The sequence below is a fragment of the Euprymna scolopes genome, chromosome 14 (genome assembly GCF_053919585.1).
Source record: "Euprymna scolopes isolate OS-2025 chromosome 14, ASM5391958v1, whole genome shotgun sequence".
Classification (NCBI taxonomy): domain Eukaryota; kingdom Metazoa; phylum Mollusca; class Cephalopoda; order Sepiida; family Sepiolidae; genus Euprymna; species Euprymna scolopes.
In genome coordinates, this window is record NC_136495.1 from 26,266,968 (window position 1) to 26,292,382 (window position 25,415).

General features: G+C 30.8%; 1 protein-coding gene across 2 annotated transcripts in view; it reads right to left on the reverse strand.

Annotated features, from left to right (window-relative positions):
- The window catches only part of LOC145292924 (metal cation symporter ZIP14-like), an 86,824-nt gene that overhangs the window by 17,486 nt on the left and 43,923 nt on the right, over window positions 1-25,415 (reverse strand). Inside the window, exon 7 of one of the 2 annotated variants that reach the window (XM_080139092.1) lies at window positions 9,406-9,449. The exons of the other annotated variant lie outside the window; for it this stretch is intronic. Within the exon in view, the coding sequence (XP_079995218.1) occupies window positions 9,421-9,449 (29 nt within the window). The 3' untranslated portion in view covers window positions 9,406-9,420. Of the gene's footprint in view, window positions 1-9,405; window positions 9,450-25,415 lie in introns of those variants that run through there. 2 annotated transcript variants of the gene reach the window in all.

Consider the following 25,415-nt stretch of genomic DNA (forward strand, 5'->3'; position numbering starts at 1 on the left):
GAATTCAAAGTTTCACATTTTTTCTTGAAGTGACGTCTCGCTTCCAGACGTCTGACTGTCTCTGAGTTTTCTCACTGACTGGTTTCTAACTAAAGTTTTTCTCTATTCTAGAACTTTCTATTTTCCGTGACGTCATACACATGTTAAAACATGTGCATTCTTCCACGTGTCCTGGACATACGTGTCCAAAACTTTTCCTATTTCTACAAAAGGAATTTTAACCTATATTCAATATATTAAAAACATTATCTTATAAGCTGCATTCTTTCAATTTAAAATTTCATAATAAACTTGACAGCTCACATTCTTTTCTTGAAATATTTATCTATTTCTAAACAAATGTTTTGTTTTACATTTTTAAATTCTCACACGTAATCTATTTCTAAACTAGATTACGAGGTTCGAATTTCGCCTATGCCATTTCATTTTCATTTTAAACTAAATTCTCCATTTTTATACTTACATGAAAAGGGGACAGCCCTTATCATGTAACACTAGGACCACTCGGCCATATGTCACTAGGACAATTCTTAGTTGGTTTTTGTTAATGTTAAACCTATGTTGTTATTCAAGGTTTTCTCTCTCTATCCCAAGTTCGATACAAAACACCTGATGAAGGCCGGAAGGCCAAACGGCCGAAACGTTGTGACGATAACAACCAAGATGTATTTGTTCTAGTTCATAATGCCCGCGAATGTTAAGCCGAGGAGTTTGAAAGAAGAATTCTCTATTAGGTGTGATTTGTCATGAATATCACATGTTGGAGAAGCTTGTAATTGTTAAAGTAACTTTTTTTTTTTAATAAAAATCGTGTAATGGATTTTGATCTAAATTGAAATAAGGATTCTAGATTGATGGTTAAATAGCATTATATTTTTATTTCAATCTTTTTTGTTTTAAAATTTCCGTTTTGATGAGTTAATTTTACCTCTCCGAAGACAATCATCGATGAGTGATTATAAAAGATGTTTATTTTAGAGGCGGCGAACTTTAAATTCAATAAATCACAAAAAAATATTTTATTATACAAATATATGGTTTATTCCAAAGATTCGCTTTTAGTATTTATAATTTAAATACAATTTCAAACATATGCCTACCTCGGTTTGCACGTATTTGGCGTAATCAAGAGGTCTAATTTTTACAAACTAAACGCATTAATTAAGTTAGGTTTTATTTCATCAATAATGTGTAGAATGCCAAATCTGCAATTAAATTAAATAGAAATGTCCATTTAAAGTTTGCTTCATCTAAAAAAAAAAAAAAAGAAACTTGTAGAACGCACTTAGAATCTGAGGACAACTTCCGTTTGTCCATCACTATGCATCAATAAGCAAAAATAATGTCTTCACATTATTCACATGAGCAACTAGAGCGCATCATTAGCTCAAAGGTCAATGGCTTACCATTGTGCCAACCTAGGAGATCCCTTGGCAAGATCTGGTGTTACCAGATCAGGCTTTCTGAAGATATTGGCTTCGTGAGACGAAATGCTCCTAACATTGATGCTTTTTGGTTTCTACTTCCTTTTGCAAAACTTAATTATGTTCTGCAAAACCAAAACCAAAAACAACCCTCTTTTCCCCCCTTTTCCTTCTTCCCATTTCCTCTTTCTCTTTCTATCTCCCCCCCACTTCCTGACTGGTTTCCTAACTTAAAATGGACCAAACATTAATACTGCAACCTTTTTCCTTCTCTCGTTGCAAAACTCATCCATGTTCTGCAGGGCAGGTAAAAAAAAAAACAATAGAATCTACTATAAAACAACCAAACCAAACACTTCAAAATAGCGATTGAAGATACAAAGATCTTGAAGAATAAAAACCTTCTACAAAATAACTGGATGCAACATGAGTACTATTTCCAAAATAATGGCGTTCGGCAAAAGAAAAGGGTTGCTATGCTATAAAACAACCAAACAAAACGAAAGCAAACGAGCTCAAGGGCCAATGCCTTACAATTGTTGCAACCTAGGAGATCCCTTGGTAATATTTTACCATTCCTTGCCACATTTGTGGAGAAGATGCTCATGGCAGGGTACAAAACTATTTTAACATTTAGTGTCCTTTTCTCCTCCAAACTACCCTCTCTCATATAATAGACATTGCGAGTCTATTTCTTCTTTATCATTTTGTTCATGGCCGATACTCGACTGAGTTTCAATCCATGGTCCCAACTCTGTAAAACATTCATAGCATACACTCATCTTGCTATAACCACTGTCAATAATTTCTTTTACTCTGTATCTGTGCCTGAAACTAAACGTAAATTCCACGAGCAAAGTCTATTTTTTCTTAGAACTACTCGTCTTTGAAACACAATACTTCTCGGCTGCTTCCCCACTAACTATAACTTCTTAAAAAAAATCCATTGGAAACGAACTCTTGTTGTGTTCTTCTCTTAAATAATGAAATTGTACCCAATTTTCACTATTACTAATCATCACGGTGTTGTATCATCCGACACCTAGCACTCATAAAATCTTATCCTTGAGTGATATTTGGTTTGTGATAAGTTATGACCCCTTAGTCAAACAAAGGTTTAATTCAGATTGATGCTCCAGGGCCATCGTCTTAACATTACATACTCCTTCAGGTAAATATTGGTTTATTGCTTGAAACACTGCTGCCTAGAGATGCCGGGCAATCAGCTATTTTTGTAAACATTAAATGTCTGCTCGGAAGAGCAGTTTCGCCACCTTCTATCCTTGTACCATGCCTTACTGCAGTAGAAAACAAATAAACACGGCCATTATCAAGACAAATACATTCGATCGATTAGTCAGCAAAAACAATGTGACGGAATGGCTCCTGAAGGTTTTTGGGTACATGTTGGTCAGTGACATGGCTAATGGCTCACAAATGTGGTGGCGTTGCAATGTTTGACTGCAAATATATAGCCTGGTCAGCTGTCGGACAACCTGCAGAAAGCGCAGAGGAAGAATAACTTAATTATCAGATCTGTTCAAAACAACGACCACCGAATAGCGAATATGGTCTAATTTACCTTGACGATAGCAAATTAAACTGACATGTGGTCTGAGGACATACGCCCGAAAAAGACAAAAACAAAAAAAAAGTCATTATTTATTTGTGTTGTGTTTATGAGAAAAGCTTATCTTGTATATTGTTTCTATTAACATGTTTAAACGTGGGAGCAAAGTGTAGTATCAGTTCTTATTCTATACTTATCTTTTCTTCCCTCGGCTAGTGATGTCGAAATCTTTCTTGATGGAAACAATTTTGATTTCTGTACTAACATGAGAAAAATAGAAAGAAAACATTGGGATTATTTTTTGCCTTCCTCATAATTCTAGCTTCCCTTATTTTGTTCTTTAGTTCTCATATCGATCTATCTAAAACTTATCGTTAGCCAATTTTTAACGTTGAAGAAATATTTCATTCAACTTTTAATATCAAGTGGCTTTCTGCCTTGTCTACAGCGATTTCCATAAAAAACCCAGAGTATCCATTTAAAATCTAAATTTAACTGTGCTCGTCAGGAGAAAAGTAAATAGAAACATTTTTAAGCTTTTTAGATGCATGATGTGTTCTATCCGTTATGCTGTTGTTTTCAATAATAACAGTAATAGTCGAGGGCAACCAGAAGGTTCTCCTTTCAATAAGGACTACACCAAAATGTAAGGCAGGTGAGCCACCTGGATTGTCTCATTTACGATTAACTTTCACTATATGACTGCTGAAGGTTTTGCAAAAAGGTATTAAGTATCATCTATTGAGTTTTTGCAAGTCTCAGCTAGTTATAGAAACCCGGTCTTTCAAACCATTAGTGAATTTTCTAACCATTATGTTGAACGGGTCGGTGCTTTCAATAAACGATAATGTAAAAAAAAGGGAAAACTACAGATTTGGTCTCTAATGCTTATGTTTTATATAGAATTTTCGTTGCAGATTGAATCGTTGTATCTTGAGAATACTGGCTGCCTAAATTATTTGAATTCTTTGAACTGCTGTATTCATTTTGAGTGTTATTTTCAATAAGTTTCAGTCGATGTAACCCCCGGCCTTCTTCGGGTGTATTTTGTCAAACTCGGAAATGTTTCTGGCGAACTTGAGAATTTGGACGGAATTTCGAACAGAACCCGTTTTTTTTTTACTTCACGTAAGTAGCATGCTCTAGTTTCATCAGACTGGATAGAGGTGCTAAGTTTGCAAGGACTAGTGACAAAGTCCCTGGAAAAATCAATTGTAAAAGTGATATTCTCCTGAAAGTTGAAGGTTCAATTCTTGGTGCGGGTGACAGAAAAATATAATTGTGAATTACTTAAGAAAATTCCCGTGTTCGACAGAAATATTCCCGCGTTTGACAAAGTACACGTGAAGAAAATGTAAAAATGACACTCAAAGTGAGATCAGTAGTCCAGAGAATCCAAATAATAAAAACCCTCATCTCAAAAATTCAGAAACTGGTTGTATTTTGAAATAAGATCTAAAAGCAACATTTAATATTTTCAAAGAAACATGTTAGTGAACGTACGCCAATCACACATCCATAGCAATTCAATACCTTTTGTTTCTCACCAGACATTGCTAGTCATTCTCCATTGTATCATAATTTTCATAGTAAGCGTTCGACTGAGCTCCAATCTATAGCCTACCCCCATCGCTGAAAAACATTCACTGCAAAATCTCGTCTAACTACAACTCTGTGCATCTGGAGCTAAACGAACATTCCATGAGCAGAGTTTCTTTCCAAGAAACGCAATAAACCGAGGTAATTTCTAGCTGACTACAGCATGGTCGTTTCAAGTCCAATGTTAACAAATTCTTGTTGAGCCGTCCTCTTAAATAATTAAATTTTGCTTAGATATAAACATTGTCTGCAATTCTCAACATATTTATCTTATTATTCATCTAACAGAAACCATTAACTCTTGTACTTGAATGACCCTTGGACATCGATAGTGACTTGTTAGCAAAAGTAAAATTCAACTTCATTAAAAGCGCTCACTGCGTGGAAGCATGTGATGTTTCCTCCCAGTGCACCGTGGCAAGTTCCTGACTAAAGCAGACAGGCAATTAATTTGATTACCGAATTTCGATGAAATTAAAAAGTATCGGAAGTATAAAACATTCACTGATCCTCAGTCAATCCCAAGCAACGGCGAATCTCCCTGCTAAGTATATATATATATATATATATATATATATATATATATATATATATATATATATATATATATGATTGGCGTTCCAAAAGTAATTCCCTATATATATCCCAGTGATAGGAGTTTAGGCTTCTTACAATATATATATATATATATATATATATATATATATATATATATATATATATATATATATATATGTGTGTGTGTGTGTGTGTGTGTGTGTGTGTGTGTTGTTTGTTTTTGATTTTAGCGATATGCTTTGAATGAATTCAATTATTTACGAAAGCGCATTTCTACCTAACTGCGAGCTGGGAATAATTTTCCCTTTAACCAGTTTGGTACCCCCACATGGGGAGCGGTATATATATATATGTTATTTTTAAAATGTAATTATCCACTGACAGGTGTTTCGTCGTCTACGACTCGTCAGAGTGGCTGAATCTCGTTATATTCAGCCACTCTGATGAGTCGTAGACGATGAAACACGTATCAGTGGATAATTACATTTAAAAAATTATATATATATATATATATATATATATATATATATATATATATATATATATATGGTGCCCGGCAAAACTTAACAATACACATTTGAAACTGTCAGTTGTATTTCTAGCTTCCAAATTGTAATGAAACTTTTTATAAACGTAGTAAATGTATTGAAACTAAGATACGAACAGTGGGAAAAATAAAAAAATAATAATTTAACACAACGCTAAGAGAAAACCCAATAATTTACAACGCAAAAGTTTACAAGACATTTACAAAATAATATCTAGTATTTTGTAGCATAACAATTATTGTTGATTGCAGCATGCAGAGGTTTTGAATAATCTCCTACGAACTTATTGTTATTCTACAAAATACTTGATATTATTTTGTAAATGTGTTGTAAACTTTTGCGTTGTTAATTATTGAGTTTTCTTTTCGCGTTATGTTAAATTATTTTTTATTTTTTCCCACTGTTCGTATCTTAGTTTCAATACATTTTATAAAAAGTTTCATTGCCACTTAGAAACTAGAAATGCAAAAACTGACAGTTTCAAAGGTGTATTATAAACTTTTGCAGGGCAGTGTATATATATATATATATATATATATATATATATATATATATATATATATATACGAGCAAACAGTTAATAAAACATGTTAAAAAACACTTTGAAAAGGAGTTAAAAACATATTTAATCTGGAAAAGGAAACACTAGACGAGTGGATAGTCCTTAATCCGCGGAGTTTCGAAGAAATACTTTCCTCCTCATCAGAGGGTAGGAATTAGCAAAATGCGGGATCGGATTTTGCATGCAAAAGTATTTGATGAAACAACAAGTAAGTCAAAGATCTTACTTGATAACAAAAAAGTGAAGCAGAGGGAATATGGGAAAGGAAAAGGTGATTACACATGAATGGATAGTCTGGTGGAAGATAAATAATCCAGTGACGGTAAAATCCAAATATATAACTTCAAGAAAGTTAATTGAATTTCCATTTGCACAAGTAAAATCCAAGGATATATATATATATATATATATATATATATATATATATATATATATATATATAAGACGATGGTATTGCCTAGAAGTATGGGTCCCTAGGGCAAAAATTCACTACCTCGTCTTCATTAACAGCAAAAGGATGTCTAACAAACAACCACCGTAAAAAAGAAAAAGAAAAAAAACGTATTACTCCGTGTATCTTAAACTAAAACGTTTTCATAATAAAAATTATTATCAAAAACTACCCATCTGTGGAACCCAATACCGTAGGGATTCTTCCCAGCAACCTACGATATAATCAGTTTCAAGTTCATAAATTTTCGTCGATTCGTCCTATTAAATAATCAAATTCTGCCCAGTTTCAATCATCGTCTCGTGTTGTATCACCGTTAACATGAAAACTTTTACAATATTATCCTCGAGTGGCCTTTGTGCCTGAATAAGCGGAACTAGTTTATATTAAAAAACAATGCAAGCAGAATAAAAGTAATAACAAGTACAGCAGCTAACAGCTCGACAATTATCTTTAAATAGGATGAGAGAAACATTTACGACCTAAGGGAAGTAATTCATTAAATTTAATTCCTAGTTATTTCCCTTACATAATAAAAAACGCTTCAGTAGAAACGGTTGCAAATTTTTGCAGCCAAAAGCATAGCATTTTCCTTAGTTCGGAAGACGGGTTTTATTTAGACGAGACAACTTGCACTTACTAATGAAATAAGGTTATTGTATTATAATAATTTAGGACGCCGAAATGATTAGTAGAACAAAGATACAAAGTCAAGATATGAAGAAACTTTTTTTTCCCCCCAGAAATCTAATATATATATTAGATAAAAATATAAATAAAATTGTATGCATATTAGACTAAAAAAAAAATAATAATAATAAAAATAAATAAATAAATAAATAAATAAAAATAAATTGTAATGCCCTAAATTAGCGTCGCTAAGAATTTTTGCAATTTTAGGAAGGGTAGATAACTCTGTCTTACGTTAGCGTCGGTCCAAATTCAAATTATCGTTAAACCAAATTTATTGTTTTCCTTTCTCTTTCTTTCTCGTTCAAAATATAAGCTAGACTTTATTTAAAAATGCTAAACTTTTCAGTAATCATTATTACTATTACTGACAAATTATTTAAAAGGAAATATCGTTCAAACATTATTTATAAACAATTTTGGCAAACTTATGCAACTTGTTTTTCCTTCCCATTTGTGAACTATTTGTGTTAAAAAATGTGGTATTTTTTACGACCTGCCCCAGCGTAGTATAAACACCCCCAACCACCCATGTTAAGAACGGCTTCCGGAATAAAACCCAACCTTCCCATGCTAAGAACGGCTTTCGAGGTTGGGGATATTTATTCCGAAAGCCGTTCTTAACATGGGGAGGTTGGGGTGTTTATAATACATTGGAGCACATCGTAACAATTTACCAAAACTGTTTTATATCTAATATTTAAAAGAAGTTTTAAGTATTGAATACAAACTGTTATTTCTATAAAAATCAATAAAAAAAGTAAGTTTGGACAAGATTGTAACACATTCAAGCAAAAGTTAAATACGAACATTAATTTCTGTAAAAACCACCACCACCATCACCACCACCAACAACAAAAACAACAACAAAAACAAATAACGTGTATAGACAAGACCAAACAAGTGAAAGGAAAACAAAGTTGCTGTTTTTTTTAAACGAATTAAAATCTATTAAAATCCGTTATTCTTGAGCAACATTTTTTCCCAGAAAGATAAACGCTTGAATTTTTTCATATGAAAAGCAGAATAAAACCTTTTCTATAATTTTTAATAAAATTTAAAATTTAAAAATTTCCAAAACCACACACCATTCACTCTCATTTTTGTCTCGATTTCTAAACTACTAAAATATTTTTAAAAGGTTTTTGAACCAAATAATTTTTTTTCGTCTAAATAAGATTAAAGATGATTTCCTATAAGAATATGCAAACATATTATAATATAAGTACCTGAATTTCAAATAATTCCAACTTTTTATATCGCTCTATAGATTTGCATAGCGAAATTGATAAAAAGCAAAATTTAATGATAATTTAAAATTAAGTATGAAGGCTTAGAAGATACAAAATAAACTATATGTAGCCATGTATTTTGATTTGACGATTAAGTTATGAGTTTAATTTTTTTTTCATAAGCGATATATATATATATATATATATATATATATATATATATATATATTTGTTGCCCCCAAACGATGAAGCTGGCCAGTACCAGATGGGTGACCATTTTGGCAATGCCAGGCGTTGTATGTGATGAAAGCAACTCCTGCATTTTCTATCATACTTGGGCCACCATAGGTGAATAAACAAGACATTGCCAAAAGAAATTATCGTATTTTTAGCAAGATGCGCAGTTATTTGTCGATTTTTTTTCTTTATTTATTATCGATTCTTCAAAGCATTTCCTATTTAATGGTTTATTAGCAAAATTGAGTTCACTAAAAGAAAATTATTAATTTATTTTTCAAAGATTGCAAAACAGTGTTTTTCGCAAAAATAATGAAATATATATATATATATATATATATATATATATATATATATATATATATTTGCTAATCTGAAAGATAATAATAATAATCATCAACATATTCAACGAATTTCACACTTTAAAACTCAAAAGAAAAAAAATAAAACACATTAAAAATTCGGACTTTCAACATTAAAATCTGATACGTGTGCAGTTTTTTTTTAAATCTACAATACTCACCCTCTCCACAATACGATATATTTTGCTCAGTTTCGGTTAATTATTTTAAACATATCTGTAACCAAAAATAAAGTAGGGTGTTTGTGGTAAAATACATAAATAAAAACAATATAACTATCGATTATGAAAAAAAGAAGTACACCATTATAATGATTATTCTTCACTTAATAATCGGTGAAAATTTTGTATTGATTAGATAATTACTTGATTTTTGGTGAATTTAAAAATTCACCAAAAATCAAGTAATTATCTAATAATCCGTTATTAAAAAATACTCCCCCCTTTCGTTTTGGCCGTGCCTATGTAAACTGGATAGGACTGTTTAATACATCAAATAAGACGTCCAAGAATGTTATATATGTATTTTTTTTTTTTTTTTAGATATTTCGCCATAAAAACGCAACTATGTAAGATTGGAACAGATCGTCTATGGTTCCATATTGTCTTTTACTATCCTGTTTCAACTTTTCTTTGCTTGAATTTAAACCGACGCTATTTATCAGAGTTATCTGCTCTTCGTAAAATTGGAACGGCGCTAATTTAGGACATTATATATATATATATATATATATATATATATATATATATATATATATATATATATATATATATATATATATATAAATATTACAAAAACAAAATATATATATAATATTTCAGATACTGAGAATTCATTCAGGATTTCTCCGTCACTAACCGAGAACCGAATAGATGTAAAACGTAAATTTTTATTTGTTGCAAAAGAGACAATAAGTAAATAAAACTGCAATTTTGTCTATTAGAAAGATAGGTACCTCCAAAACAATGTGAAAAAAGAAAGCATGATTCCGTGACGTCAGACTTGTGTTAACTATACGAACTATGAAAAAGCAGAAGCGACTTAATGCTTTTTTTAAAACCTTTGTTTATTTTCTTCAAACTGCAATTAATAATTCATCTTTGTTATAATTTTGGTAGGTTTTAAGATTTACACAGTTTAATGATTAATAATATTATAAACATTTGTATATTAAATATGAAATACGGTTTTACTGAATGTTCATGTTCGGCTTCCATACTTTCGTTCGGTAAAAAGAGACAAACAAAATATGAGAGGGCTACAAAATGCTTAATGTTTGTGCAATAATATTTTCAAATCGGTTTTAATCTGGAGATAAAATAGCTGACAAGAGCCATGCTTATATAAAACTTAATATTTAAAAATAAATTTAAACACAATTAATTAAAAATCTATGTTGTAACGGAACATTTTGAAATAATGGAATTTTAATCGCTTTAATCTTTTAAAAATTAATTAATGTTTATGAAGTTTCTTTTCCTTGGCAATTCAACTGATTATAGTATATAGTAATTCGAAGAAACGCTATTTAAAAAGAACATAATAATATTAAATTTATATCATTTTTTTTAATTGCAACTTCAAGGTAAATGTTTGTTCAATACGTGTATTTAAACTTTTAAAAAATAAATATTTTTTTACTTATTTAAACTCTTATGTTTCATAATAAATAGAAATTTCAATAGATTTAAATAGATTTTGTTCAAATTTCGAAAAAATAAATATGGGTGACACGTACTAAAAAAATATTTCCCCTCATATATTTTACGGAAACTGCATTTTATATGTAATTTCATTCTAAAATGGATAAGTATCGAAAAGTTCACGAAAATCTGACCATTAGTTGATTTTTGCTAGATTTATTAAACACGGGTATGTTTTCACGTTCGAAATGCTTACTACATGGGAACGTTATTTTAAAGCGCCAATTATGTAAGCACGATTTTCGTCTCGCAATTTCATTATTTTCGTACGATGAAAAAAATTATGACTAGTTTATTTTGGCCTTCTTCTTTGAAATGGTACAAAAGTTATATTGATAATATTAATTTATAATAAAGTTACATCGTTTTACATATGGGGGCGGGGTAATTCTGTGGTGACTTTTGGAGGTGCCTATAGAAAGAAATACAGTTTATTTTATTTTAATAAAGTATTTTTCATATTACAAAAATGAAATTTTATAATTTTCTTTATTTTTAATTTTCTTTATTAAATAAAAAAAAAAATAAATAAAAAAAATCGAGCATCATAAGGAAGTAAATATTTTTCATTGGCTAATCGAAAAACACTTCTTTATCATTTGCTGTTCGAATGATGAACATTATGATGAACGAAATTAGGTACGGGCAAAAATGGCCGAATAAAAATAGAGGACATAATTTTGAAAGCCGATTTATTAAAATTTTCTTGTAGGTTTCCGACTAAATCTTTTTTTTTACGCGGTGGTCACCACATATCAAGGCCCGGAAGACACTCAGGGATAATGGTTATTGCAAGTACAGTACGTTAGTGTGGAGATTTGATGAAGTGTTTACTTAAGGGGGCGGTTCATTAGGAATTTGTTTACGTTGGACTTAAAGACATCCAAGTTGTAGTCCGGTGGGAAGCAGACAGGCGGAACAAAGTTCCACAGGCGTGCAGTTCTAAGAAAGAAGCTTTGTTCATGGAAGCCACGTTTTGATTTAGGCACAGATAAAGAGTGGGCGAAATTTTTCACAGTGGATTCAGCTAGACGGGTGTTTTTCGTGAAAGATTGACGAGGGGGGACCAGAGATTTGATTTCAGACGAGCACCTGCCATAGAAATAACGATAAAACAAGGATAGGCTCGCAATGTCTCTTCTGTGGGAGAGCGGTTGCAGGGTAGAGAAAAGAGCATCCCTCACTAAGCCACGAAGTCTATTTTGTACTCTGTCAAGGCAGGATAGGCTGTTTTTAGCAGCTCCTGCCCAGATATGGCAACAGTATTCCATCCCTGGACGTACTTGGCTTTTATTGTATTTGAATGATAAAAATTAAAGTTAATTTCTAAAAGGGAGAAAAACATTTTTGTAAACGTGAATAAAAGTCATAAAAATGTTTTCACGGTGATAATTTAGTTAAATTTTGAAGTTGAATAAATTAATTGTAAAAAACCCTTTAATAAATAAATATTACTTTTCTTGGTTTATTTCAAAGATAAATAGCAAAGATTTTTTTCTCTCCAGAAATCTAATATTATTGGGACAAAAATGAAGTTTATTCGTGTTTCCTTATCTGCAACAAAATAACCTTGTTTCCTTAGTAAATGCTAGTTATCTCCCCTAGATAAACCCATTTTTCGAAATAACGCTAGTTTCTCAATTATATAGAAATTAAATTAAATTAATAATAATAATAATAATAATAATAATAATAATTATTATTATTAAATTAAATTAAAATTATTATTATTATTATTAAATTAAAATTACCTCTTAAATGTTTAAAAGATAGAGAATTTTAAATGTAATTTTAACGTACACAAAATTGCCTTCCTTGCTATTTGATTTTCGACCTGTTTTCTGCAAAAACCAACAACTAACCAAACATATATCCAAATTTCGAGCATTTACCAAAGTTTACCTTTAAACATAGTAATTGTTTTATATATAACAAGGCCGATAGCCATTAGTCTCGTGCTGTCGTGTAATGCGTGAATGTAGGATTGACATGAAATTCTTAAAGATAAACTAAGATGACCGAAAAATGGGCTGAAATGACTTAAATAAATAAAAAGTAAATGACTTAGAATGACTTTAATGAACTTAAGGATGAATTGAATGATCTTAAGAATGACTTGAATGCTTAAAAATAACTGGAATCCTTAAAAAAAAACTTGAATGATCTGGAGAATGACTTGAATGGCTTTGAGACTGATTGGTTGTAAAGTGGGTGATCATTTTACATTAAATTAATACTGAAAAGTTATCCCCCACTTTATATCACAAAGTTACAAACATAAGTGCAGCATGTAGTAAGAACAGATACTACACTTTGGTCTTGACCAAAAGGCAAAGAAAAACTTATAAAGCTAAGAACAGCATATATTAACAACAGACCTTTGATCTTAACCAAAAAGGCCAAGCACAAAAGTGTTACGGACAGACCGACCGACCGACCGACCGACGGAGTGACTTCTAAAATTTGTTTTAATAATGTGTTCACGCATAATCTTTTCAATGTGTTCACGCATAATCTTTTCAATATGTTCACGCATAATCTCATAAAAAAACATAGCATCTCATTCTTTTGGAAGGATACTTTTAAATGCAGATATAATTACTTTTTTAATTTGGCAAAATTATAATTTTTTCCTTTTATATATCATCTCCAAGATTTGATAAACTCATACGGAAATTTTCATCTATATTTTTAACTTGTGCCAAAAATTACAAAGTATAATAAAACAATATTTCAGAGACAAGGCAACGAGTAAAGTCAGCGTGGTTCCAGCAAAATAAAAAAGCAAAACTTGTTCTAGCATTATAAATCTCATAGAATTAGCATTGGCCTCTCTGTGAGATTTATATAGAAGTTTAACAAATGGATACAAAAAGAAATTTGAACATTTTAAAAGATTTGGTAAGGGAGTAGGGAAATAAACTCTAGAACATTTACTTTGTTTACCACAATCTACTTTAAAAAAAAAAAATGCATTAAACTTTGAGACTTGATTTGGATTCCTAATCTGTGATTTTATGGCGCTTGGATTTACCCTAAAAATAAACGACCTTCTAATAAATAAATACATTATGTTTGCTTCGTTTTTTTATTGTCAAGAAATGTTTGTAAAGATTCGTTTTTAGAATCGGAGCTAACGCTAAATGGTTTTCAATTCTAATGCCTCAAGAATTTCCGATTTCACTGATTCCCGATTCTGATTAATCATCCCAACACTAGTATGGCCACTCTGAAAAAACTTGAGTAAAAGAAAAAAAAAACAGCAGTTATTTTAGAATTTAGATTACGGGATCAATTTCGCATACAAGTTTAATGTCATATATTATCCGACTTTTTGGACAGAAAGCATTTGCCTGGCATCTAATCATTCTAGTTCTTAAATGTAAAATATTCTTTTTTGGAGGGAGCACTGGACTCAAGGTTAATGATAAAATTAACGGACGGATTTAGGGTAACTGTTGCCACATACACAGGATTTGTGGTGGAGATAATTAAGCTTTTTTTTTCAATACCTTTCAACCCAAAACACACATACAATTTACCTCACTTAGCTAAGAAAAAGCGGGTTATATACTCTTAAAATGCCATTTGAATAGACGATTGGTCCGAATTGGGTTATAAATGTACATTAAATTTATATGCAAAACTAATTCCAATTGTAAATTCTGAAATAATGTTTTCTTTTTTCAACATGTAATTGCCCCAAAAGGAAGAATCTTATATTCCATCTACAGAGTTATTAAGAATTCTTTAAATATAAAATTTTCAAATACTTTTAAAAGTTATCCAGTACGCTTTAGAAATAATATAAGTTTATATATTATTAAAAATAATATATAAACTGTAGACTGTATTATGTTCCTTTGGCATAAATCTATTTCTCTAAAACAAAATCAATTTCCCCCCAAATATATATAAAAACCCCATGATTTCAATTTCATAGGGAACGTCTTATGAAAATAATACAAAATGAATTAAAGACACAATTATTTGGAAGATTACATCATCAATAAAGCTCAGTTAACATCTTCGATATAACCATTGTTTCTTTATCTATATATTAATACGATAGCGTGCGTGTTAGTTATTTATTTTCTGTGTTACTCTTACACCCGGGTCGTTTAATTGTTATGAACTTCCAACTTGTTGTAATAAATAATTTTACTAAGAATTCTTCATAAGTGTTATCATATATATATATATATATATATATATATATATATATATATATATTAAGTAAAATGATTCATAATTTATAATTAAAAATCGGTTTCAAAAGGAAGCACAAACAAAATCAATTTTGATTTTGTTTGTTCTTCCTTTTGAAACCAATTTTTAATTATAAATTATGAATCATTTTACTCAGTATTAAAATAGCTCTAGGATATACATACCTATCGAGCTTATTATATATCTACATTACAACGAGCACTGATTTCTTTTAATTGTATTAATGCATTTACTAACACATTAAAATAAACTTTGTACTTTAGACTGTTCTAATTCCCTTAATATATATACACCCCCCATATATATATATATATATATATATATATATATATATATATATATATATATATATATATATATATATATATATACTTGAGTGGGCCTTGATAAGCAGTTACTATCTAATAAAAAACGACTTATACTGTTCGATTTAGGTGGAAGAACGTTGGACAATATCCAAGTGAAGAACAGAAAAGTAAAAGTTCTTTGGGTCCGAGACATTCTATCATCAGTTGATGCTTGAGTGTCTCGATGGTATGAATATATATATATATATATATATATATATATATATATATATATATATATATATATATATAGTAGCGTTCGTGTGTGTGTCTGTGTGTACAACTACCAATCACCAAAGAAATATAAAGGCCATATGTGTGTACACATCTCCTGGTCAAGAAATATTAATGTCAAAAGAGACATTATATTGTATACGGACTTTCAATATAAAGCATTCTTTAAACCACTTTTTCATTACTGAGTTACGGTCAATAACATATCACATTAAATGCAATCTATTTAAATAATTACCTCGATGACATTACTTATTCGACATAATAGTTTTGTTTCAACTGTACTAATTAAAAAAAAATTAATTATTTAGTTTATTTACATTTCAAGTTACGTTTGATTTAATTTATTCTATCTGAAATCTAAAAGCGTTTTATTTTCAAACCAAAAACCAGAAAACCAAAAGGGTAAATAACTGTGATAGCTTAATTGAAAAATTGTTTTAAACGGAGCAGGATGTTAAATATTTGCTGTTTTTATTTTCATTTGAAATATTATTCTAAGCTGAATTATTTTTTTATTTTAATTCAGAGGAAATATTTTCTTCATTATTCTTACTTTTTAAGTAACCTTTTTTATTTGTTAGAGAAAAATAATTAAAACTTATTTCCTCATTTACTTGCATCCTCACGAGGGCAGAGTTAGTCACAGACACATGTGAACAAAATCCATCATCCCCTGCTCTTTTTGTTTTTTGTTTTAAAATTTAATCGGTGTTGTCCAGGATTTATTATAATAATTATACCACAGCAAGTGTGTTTAATTGCCTGCGAAACAGATTTTCTCTATTATTTATTTAATATCTTAAATTAAAAATGGTACATTTTTATGACGTGACCCAGCGTCGTTTAACGCCTAGAAAAAAATGGTCAATGTCAAGTTTCTTTCCAACTCCTCAAAAAACTTGAAAATGACGACTTTTAATGGTTTTCGATAGTGCTAAAAATATCACATTTAAAAAAGTAGTTCCTTCATATCATGAAAACTACTTATCTGGCCCAAATCGCACCACTGGAAACCATTAAAAGTCGTCATTTTAAAGTTTTTGGATGAGTTGGAAAGAAACTTGACATTGACCCAAAAAATTAAGACCTGTTTTTTTGTGGCCTAATACGTTTAAGCAGTTTTTATAAGTAATATGGAAGAAGAAATTTTGAAAAAAAATTAACATTTTAGCGTGGAGAATAACTTTTCTATATAAATTTAACGTAAAGTGAGAACCCACTTGTTGGCCACAAAGCGTTCAACTAGACATGTCACCTCAAGCATTTTTTCAAGTTTGGCGATTGAGGTGGGATAAAACATGACAAATACAAAAATTTTTTGTTTTATTTGTGGTGGGGGAGGGAATTACATTTGAAACATAAAATAACGATAAATTTAATTAATTTTTATGAAACCATTATGAACTTTCACCTAACAATTTTATAAACAGAACGAACCACAAAATAGGACAAATTCAATTTTTTTAGGAGGGGGGGATGATTACATTAGAAACATAAAATGATGAAAAATGTCATTAATTGTTTTTGGAATTAATTTTTGTTAGATATTTTTTTTCTTTTTTTTTGCGATTCCACGGGCATTCACTGCTATTTTTTTAAAGAAAAGTTGTAATGATTTATTTTTAATTATCGTTTCTTTGGGGGGGGGGGTATTTCCAGTGCGCAATATCCGGAGAATAGTTTCTCTGTAGCCCTTCTGCCGAAATATCTGGTGGAGAGGGTATCACATACTTCTTTTTTTTTTTTGAGCGATTACATTTACATGTTTTCATCCGTTCTTTTATTTTTTTTACGGGGATATCCACGTTGCCCATGATGAAAATAATTAGTATACCGGTGTGTTTCAAACAAAACTTCATGTCAAACCAGGCAACGCTGGGTAGCCATGCTAGTATATATATATATATACATACATACATATATATATATCGTGTATATATATCGTGTGTATATATATATATATATATGTATATATATCGTGTATATATGCATATATATTATATATATCGTGTATGTATATATCGTGTATATATATCGTGTATTTGTGCATATATATCTCGTGCATATATATATATCGTGTATATATATATATCGTATATATATATATCTTATATATATCGTATATATATCGTATATATATCGTATATATATACCGTGTATATATATATATATATATATCGTATATATATATCGTATATATATATATATATCGTATATATATACCGTATATATATATATATATCGTATATATATACCGTATATATATATATATATATATATATATATATATATATATATATATATATATATATATATACCGTATATATATACCGTATATATATATATATATATATATATATATATATACCGTATATATATACCGTATATATATATATATATATATTTATATATATATATCGTATATATATACCGTATATATATACCGTATATATACATATATATATATATATACGGTATATATATCGTATATATATATATACACGATATATATATATACATATATATATGTATATATATATATATATATATATATATATATATATGCACGATGGGGATGCAATAAGCAATGCCCCTAACCCACTTTCAGTTTCTGATCTAGCTGAAATTTTGCATGTGCAATGATTTATATCTCTACGGGATATTTGGAGAATTTTAGAAGATCGGCGCATTACTATTCGCCAAATAGCCCAAGATATCAGGATTAGTACAGGGTCTGTTAAAACTATCATTCATGACCATTTGCATATGCATAAGGTATCTGCCAGATAGATTCCAAGGTTGATCACACCATTCCAGAAGCGAGAATGCGTCGAGTGCTCGAGGATGAATTTGGAGATGTGTCAAAGATTTTCAAAATACTGATTACACAGGATGAAACTTGGGTGCATCACTATGATCCAGAGATCAAAGTCCAGTCAGTGCAGTGGAAGCACTTGGACTCACCACCCCCAGAAGGCAACGGTGCAGCCCTCCGCTGGCAAGGTCATGCTCACAGTGTTCTGGGACCAGGACGGAGTAGTGATGACAGATTTCTTGGCAAAGGGTACCCCAATTACAGGAGCCTATTATTCTTCACTTTTGAGGAAATTAAGGGAAAGCTATCAAAATCAAGAGGCGGGGCAAGATCAGCAAAGGTACCCTCCTCCTGCAGGACAACGCTCCGGTCCACAACTCGCATATCGCCAGATCAGAAGCACAGGCGTGTGGTTATGAAATCCTTCCCCATCCTCCCTACTCTCCTGACATTGCACCCTCTGACTTTCACCTCATCCCAGCCATCAAGTTGTTTTTGAAAGAAAAGCGTTTCCCAGATGATGCAGCATTGATTTCTGAAGTCACGTCGTGGTTGGATGACCAACCTGGGGTGTTCTACAAAAAACGGTCTCCAGAGCTGCATCGAACGATGGGAGAAATGCATAACTCTGGGTGGTTCCTATGTAGAGAAAGACTAATAACTGTGCCAAGTTTCGTTGCTCTACGACTATGGGAAGTGGGTTAGCAGCATTACTTATTGCACACCCCTCGTATATATATATATATATATATATATATATATATATATATATATATATATATAAAGAATACATGTCGACAAGTGAAAACAATACGGAATACATTGGATAATAAATGTCTATACATCATATATTAAGTGTTTCTTATATATATATATATGACTTATATATATGGAGAGAGAGAGAGAGAGAGAGACAGAGTGAGTGTGTGTGTGTTAGTGAGAGAGAGAGAGAGAGAGAGAGAGAGAGAGAGAGAGAGAGAGAGAGAGAGAGAGAGAGAGAGGTCTTTGCTAGTTGCCTTCAGAGTTCCCTTCCTGCTGGTCGACCGTAATTCCTAAAATAATCTCAAATAGTTTTTAGGCGACAGACAGACTCAGTTCACCCTGCATGATTGTTGGTCAGAAAGGTTTCCGTATTTAATGAGATACACTTGAAAGGCCGCAGGTTATATCGGTTGAAACGTTGTGAAAATAACACTAAAGATGAGGACAGCAGTCCGAAGAATCCAAATAATAGGAATTCTTATTTTTCAGAAGTTTATAACTATTTAGTAAAAGAAACCGGTATTAGTTCTATGTCATTTAATTAATTGTTGATTTTAAACCAATACTCTGTTGTACTATGAGGATGCAGCGCCTTCATTTGCTGAATAGACTTTTCATTCGCTTGCTTGCACGTTGGCTAAAATAATGATAGCTTGACCTATTCACCGATTACTTCATTATGTGAGTAACCCCATCGGGAACTCTTGATAAGCAATACTATGCTAATCACCATTTTGGCTGACTGAATATTACTGAACATAACAATCTTCACTAGTTCTTCTCGATGATTATTTGTCTGACTACATCTTGACCTTCAGGTTAGGATCAAAGTGTTTTTGTTTTCATAAAAGAATTCCTCGAATATGCCCGCATCATGGTTTAATTCTGTCCTTTCCATTTCATGGGACGACACCATCTACTTTCAACCTACCTAAAAACCTACACCACTCCATTTACTTTCCTCTAAAAAATGTTACGCTTCCAATTAGAGACCGACTAGCATGTTTTCGGTTTTAAACAAACATGAAAATATTAGAGGGAGTGTCTATTCGTTAGACACGATTGCGATTGTCTTATTACCCATATTTTTTACTTGATCCTCAGTTTTATTCTACGGAATATATATATATATATATATATATATATATATATATATATATATATATATACATATATTAAAGTGAAATTCTCTGTATGTGTATCTATGTGTGTGTGTACATTTCCCTATCAAACTACTCTGTCAATTTTCAGTCTATTTTAATTTCCTTAATCTATGGGTTTTCAACCATGGCTCATATCATCAGAGGAAATGAAATGCAGTTAGCAAAATGTTCAGCTGCGAATGAACGCTATTTTGCTTTTCAGCACAATTATTGAAAATAGTTTTTTGAGTGGTTGTGGATAATTATATGGAGAAAATTATATGAAAAGAGAAGTTGATACAACCTGGGTAATCCATTATCGGAAGGAGTCCAATGTCGTTCGGGGTTATAAATCGCAGCTGAACATTTTGCTAACTGCATTTAGTTTCTTCTGATAATATAGCCATTGTTGAAAATCCACGAATTAAGGAAATTAAAATAACCCCTTCTATATATTCCTTTTGTCAAACAATAAATTCTTAAATCGAATATATGTCTCTATATGTTGTTTTTTCAGAATTTAAAAGTTAACCACGAAACTTATATATTGCTCTATTCTTAAATATTGAGCTTTTCCTTTTTGGCTAGGATCTCCTTGAATTATTACTTCAAGTAACATCTATCAGGATTTTTCATCTGAATTTTATCGGTGTCTTATCTCGCTCATGTATATATATATATATATATATATATATATATATATATATATATATATATATATGTATATATATATACATACATATATATATAGTACTTTATAGAAAATATATGACCGTTAAGCTATATAAAGCTTTCCGCATGTGGAACGACCTTCGTATATATATATATATATATATATATATATATATATATATATATATATATATATATATATATATATACAATTTTAATAAATCATCATTATGCCAGATCAAACATACTCATTCCTGTGTCTCGATACATCTTCTATCATTATATGTGATCAGTTTTCTATAATAGTCAACCATATAGAAGCCTATTCGTGACCAGACACATACACACACACACAGACGTTCAGCTTTATATATATATATATATATATATATATATATATGTGTGTGTGTGTGTATATATATATATATATATATATATATATATAATGATTAGATCACCCTGACAGACGTTAAAAAACATTTAAAAAAATAAATGTTTAAATTTCAACAGTATTTCTCACCGTTAACGGTGGCCGAATGAATTAGCTAATGAAGCCAGAGATGGCTTTTGTTATCGGATTCGAATGAATAATTATGCCAATTTTTGAATTTATGTCGTCCTTTACTCATTATAAAAAAGACAAACTCATCAACTTTAAATGAAAATAAAGGAATGTGGGCATAATTAATATATCCGAAAATCGGAAGTGAAGTCGCAATTATGCTCTTTTTTAGTTACGCCATGTTTGAAATAGCTTAGTCCGTAACTTTTGTATAAGCAATATCGCCTGAGGAGATCTGCACTAGTAACTGTCTACCCGATACATGGCCATGAATGGGTAGCGACATATCAATGCTTATGTAAAGCAAAGGAAACTATATATATATATATATATATATATATATATAGTAATAAAAGGATAAAAATATCAAACAATATGAATTTAAAATGAAAAGAAAAAACAAAATGCTTGATTATTTGTCTGTTCATGGATTTTATTTTAACGATTGTTTTCAGATGTGAAGTAGATCTCTACAGCTCCCAGTTTCTTAGTTGTAGGTTGTTTCTAAATTGGAGTATTAGTGTCCGCTTTCCAGATAATGTTAGTTCCTCAGGAGAGAATATGCACTGTTTCGGGGCCAACCACTCGACAGCTTTTAGGCATACCTTACCCTCCTCACTGGTGTGAGTCTAATATTATCTGAACCGCGAGTAAAAAAAAAAAAACTGTTTAAATCAATTTAAAAAAAATGTTTTTTCTTAATGTAGTGGTTTCTATTTCGGTTAACATATGCGTTAAGTTAAGACGCCATCCTATCGAAAGGAAAGAAGAATAAATTAAATAGATAAATAAATAAACAAATAAATAACTAATAAATGGAAGATAATAATAATCTAGCGGAATCTATGGAAATTCCGCAGGGGACTCATCAATATATAATATATTGATGTTGGTATTCTGTAGATGTTCAGTGTAAATGGAGACGCTCTGTTATTGTTGTAGCTTTTTGTTAAAACTGCAAAAGTATTTATATAAGCTAACACGAACGCCCGGCAAAGTCCGACCATAAAGAATGCTATAATATGATATTTTAATTCTTGCAGATTTCGTATATATTATTATTATAGAGTTAGTGTTCTATCGATTTTTATATTTTATAAAATTGCGATTTCAAAAATAAAAATATATCCATATGACTTGGTTGCATTATCTTGAATCGAAACCGAAATAAAAACTTATTAATATATATATATATATATATATATGTACAATATTTATTACGACACTATATATACATATTTCAATGTCGTACCAGCGGTTTCATTGCGCCGAATCAACCATAAGAAGTTGGAAAGAGTCAGCGCAAATTCATCAGAGGCATTGAAAACCAGAAACAATGCAAAGTGAACAAACAGTGAAAAAAACCCGGAATATATATATATATATATATATATATATATATATATATATATATATATATATATATATATAACTTGAGTTGCTTTAGCCATAATCGAAACCGAAACCGAAACTTATGAAGAATTCTTGATAAAATTATTTAATTATTTATATAAAAAAGAATACATTATTGGAGTGCAATCAGCTATAATCAAAACCGAAACCAAAACTTATACATAATTCCAGGTAAAATTATTTATGATAAGAAATAGAAGTAGTAACAAGTAAGCGATCCGGATGCAAGCGTGACTCAGAAAATAACACACACGCTATCGTATTTATATATAGATAAAAAATATATGATAAATATGATAAGATATAAATAACTATTTATTTATATTTTATCTTATTTATTCAGAAATTTTCAGTTATAATTTAAAAAATAGGTATTACATGATGAGAATTTCCCAAATTTCAGTTTCTTTATTTAAAATTTTAACAGATATTTTAAAGGGTACATTATAATAACACTCTCTCTCATTTTAAATGTCAAATTTTCTGGGTTCGGATTAATTATTAGACACCGATATATTTTTTAACTCACGTTCATTCCAAATAAGGCATATCGCCAGATGAACGTAAGGGGTTAGTTACTATTTAGGATGATGCATAGGAAAGATTAATAAGATGTTGGTTTGCGTTACATTTAAACTTCTGCATATCAGTACAGTCAGGGAAGCAGGCAGCAGGAAGGGAATTCCAAAGTCTAGCTGGTCGAGGGAAGAAACTATTAGAATAGAAAGCTTTCTACCATTTAGGGGCCTCAACAGTGAATCGGCGTGATTGTGGTTCTAGGAGGGTTTGTCGGGGATATGTAATTCAAGGGGGCACAAATGCAACAAGTTCAACAGAGCACATTCCATTAAAATACTTGTAAAACAGGCAAATAGATATTTATTGTTGCGATGGGGCAGGGGTTGGAGCTTCGTTGACAAAGTAGGACAATTAGATTGAAGACTCATTTTGGGACCCTATCCAAGAGAGAGAGAGAGAGAGAGAGAGAGAGAGAGAGAGAGAGAGAGAGAGAGAGAGAGAGAGAGAGAGAGAGACTAGTGGTACATGCACCAGCCCAGATGTAGCAACAATACTCCATGCACGAGCGAATAGTGGCTTTGTAGAGGCACAGGATACTCTCAGGTGTGAGTAGTCTTCTAGCATGATAGAACGAACCAATCCTTTTTGCAGCAGCCTTCTCAATGTCCTATATGAATTTGTTCAATTCATATTACCCGTGAATGTTTAGCCGAGAAGTTTGAAGGAAGAATTCTCAGGTAAGGTGTTCTTTGTCATGCATATCGGTGGTTGTAGAGACGTCTTGTAATTGATTAAGCAAGATTCCTTGAATTTCAATTTCTTCTTAAGCCTCCTTAAACTTAATACAAAATCTTTGGATATTAATCAGAATCAAAATCCTTTAATATATTTTAAGGGTTTCTTGTATGATTACTGTCTACTGAATATAAATCGAATTCAATGTAAATCTGAAATATTTAAATTTTCAAATCGATGGGTTTACATGTATTTATGCCCCATAAAACCTTTCAAAATACTCCAAAGAATCTGATATATTTTGAATTATTTATTAATTAATTTTTAATGCGTAATGTTTAAATTTCAGATATCTGGATTTTCAGGAATGGATTCCACACACCCCTCTTTGCATAAAACTAAATCAAATCAAATATATCCCATGTTACTAACTGTTGTACCGAACTTCGTTGAACAGAGGAATTTACACCGGTTAGCACTATAAATAGCGCTAGTAATTCCAACACCGGTGAGAGAGATGCGACTGCACTTCAACTGCTAGCCGAGTGCCCAGCAGATATACACGCTTTCCTATCTTTGTACATTATTGTTAATACACTTGTTCCTTAACCGAACCTCGACTTGATTGTTCTTATTTTCACTGACTGTTGTTCCACGACACAACACTAACTATTACGACTAAAATCTGCGTTCCAAAATTTATAATGATCGGTAAACGTGTGAATTAGTAAGGACTGGAATGCTGAACAAAATAAAAACCACAGTTTGGCAGAAAAATGGCCACCTTCGTCACAATGGATGAAATTTCGATATTTACAGTCCTTCCTGTAGCATAAGACAGGAAGTGGAGAAAAACACCACTCTAAGAGAAAAAGTGTGCTTTGGGACCTTAAAAATTGCTTGAGCAACTTCGTTAACATTTTCCATTTGAGTGTTTTCAGATAGTCTTCTATATATCTATAAAAGTGAAAATGTGTCTGTGAGAACACTTCTCAACCTATATACACAACGAATCTTTGATCTACAGACTTAAAAGTTTGTATAT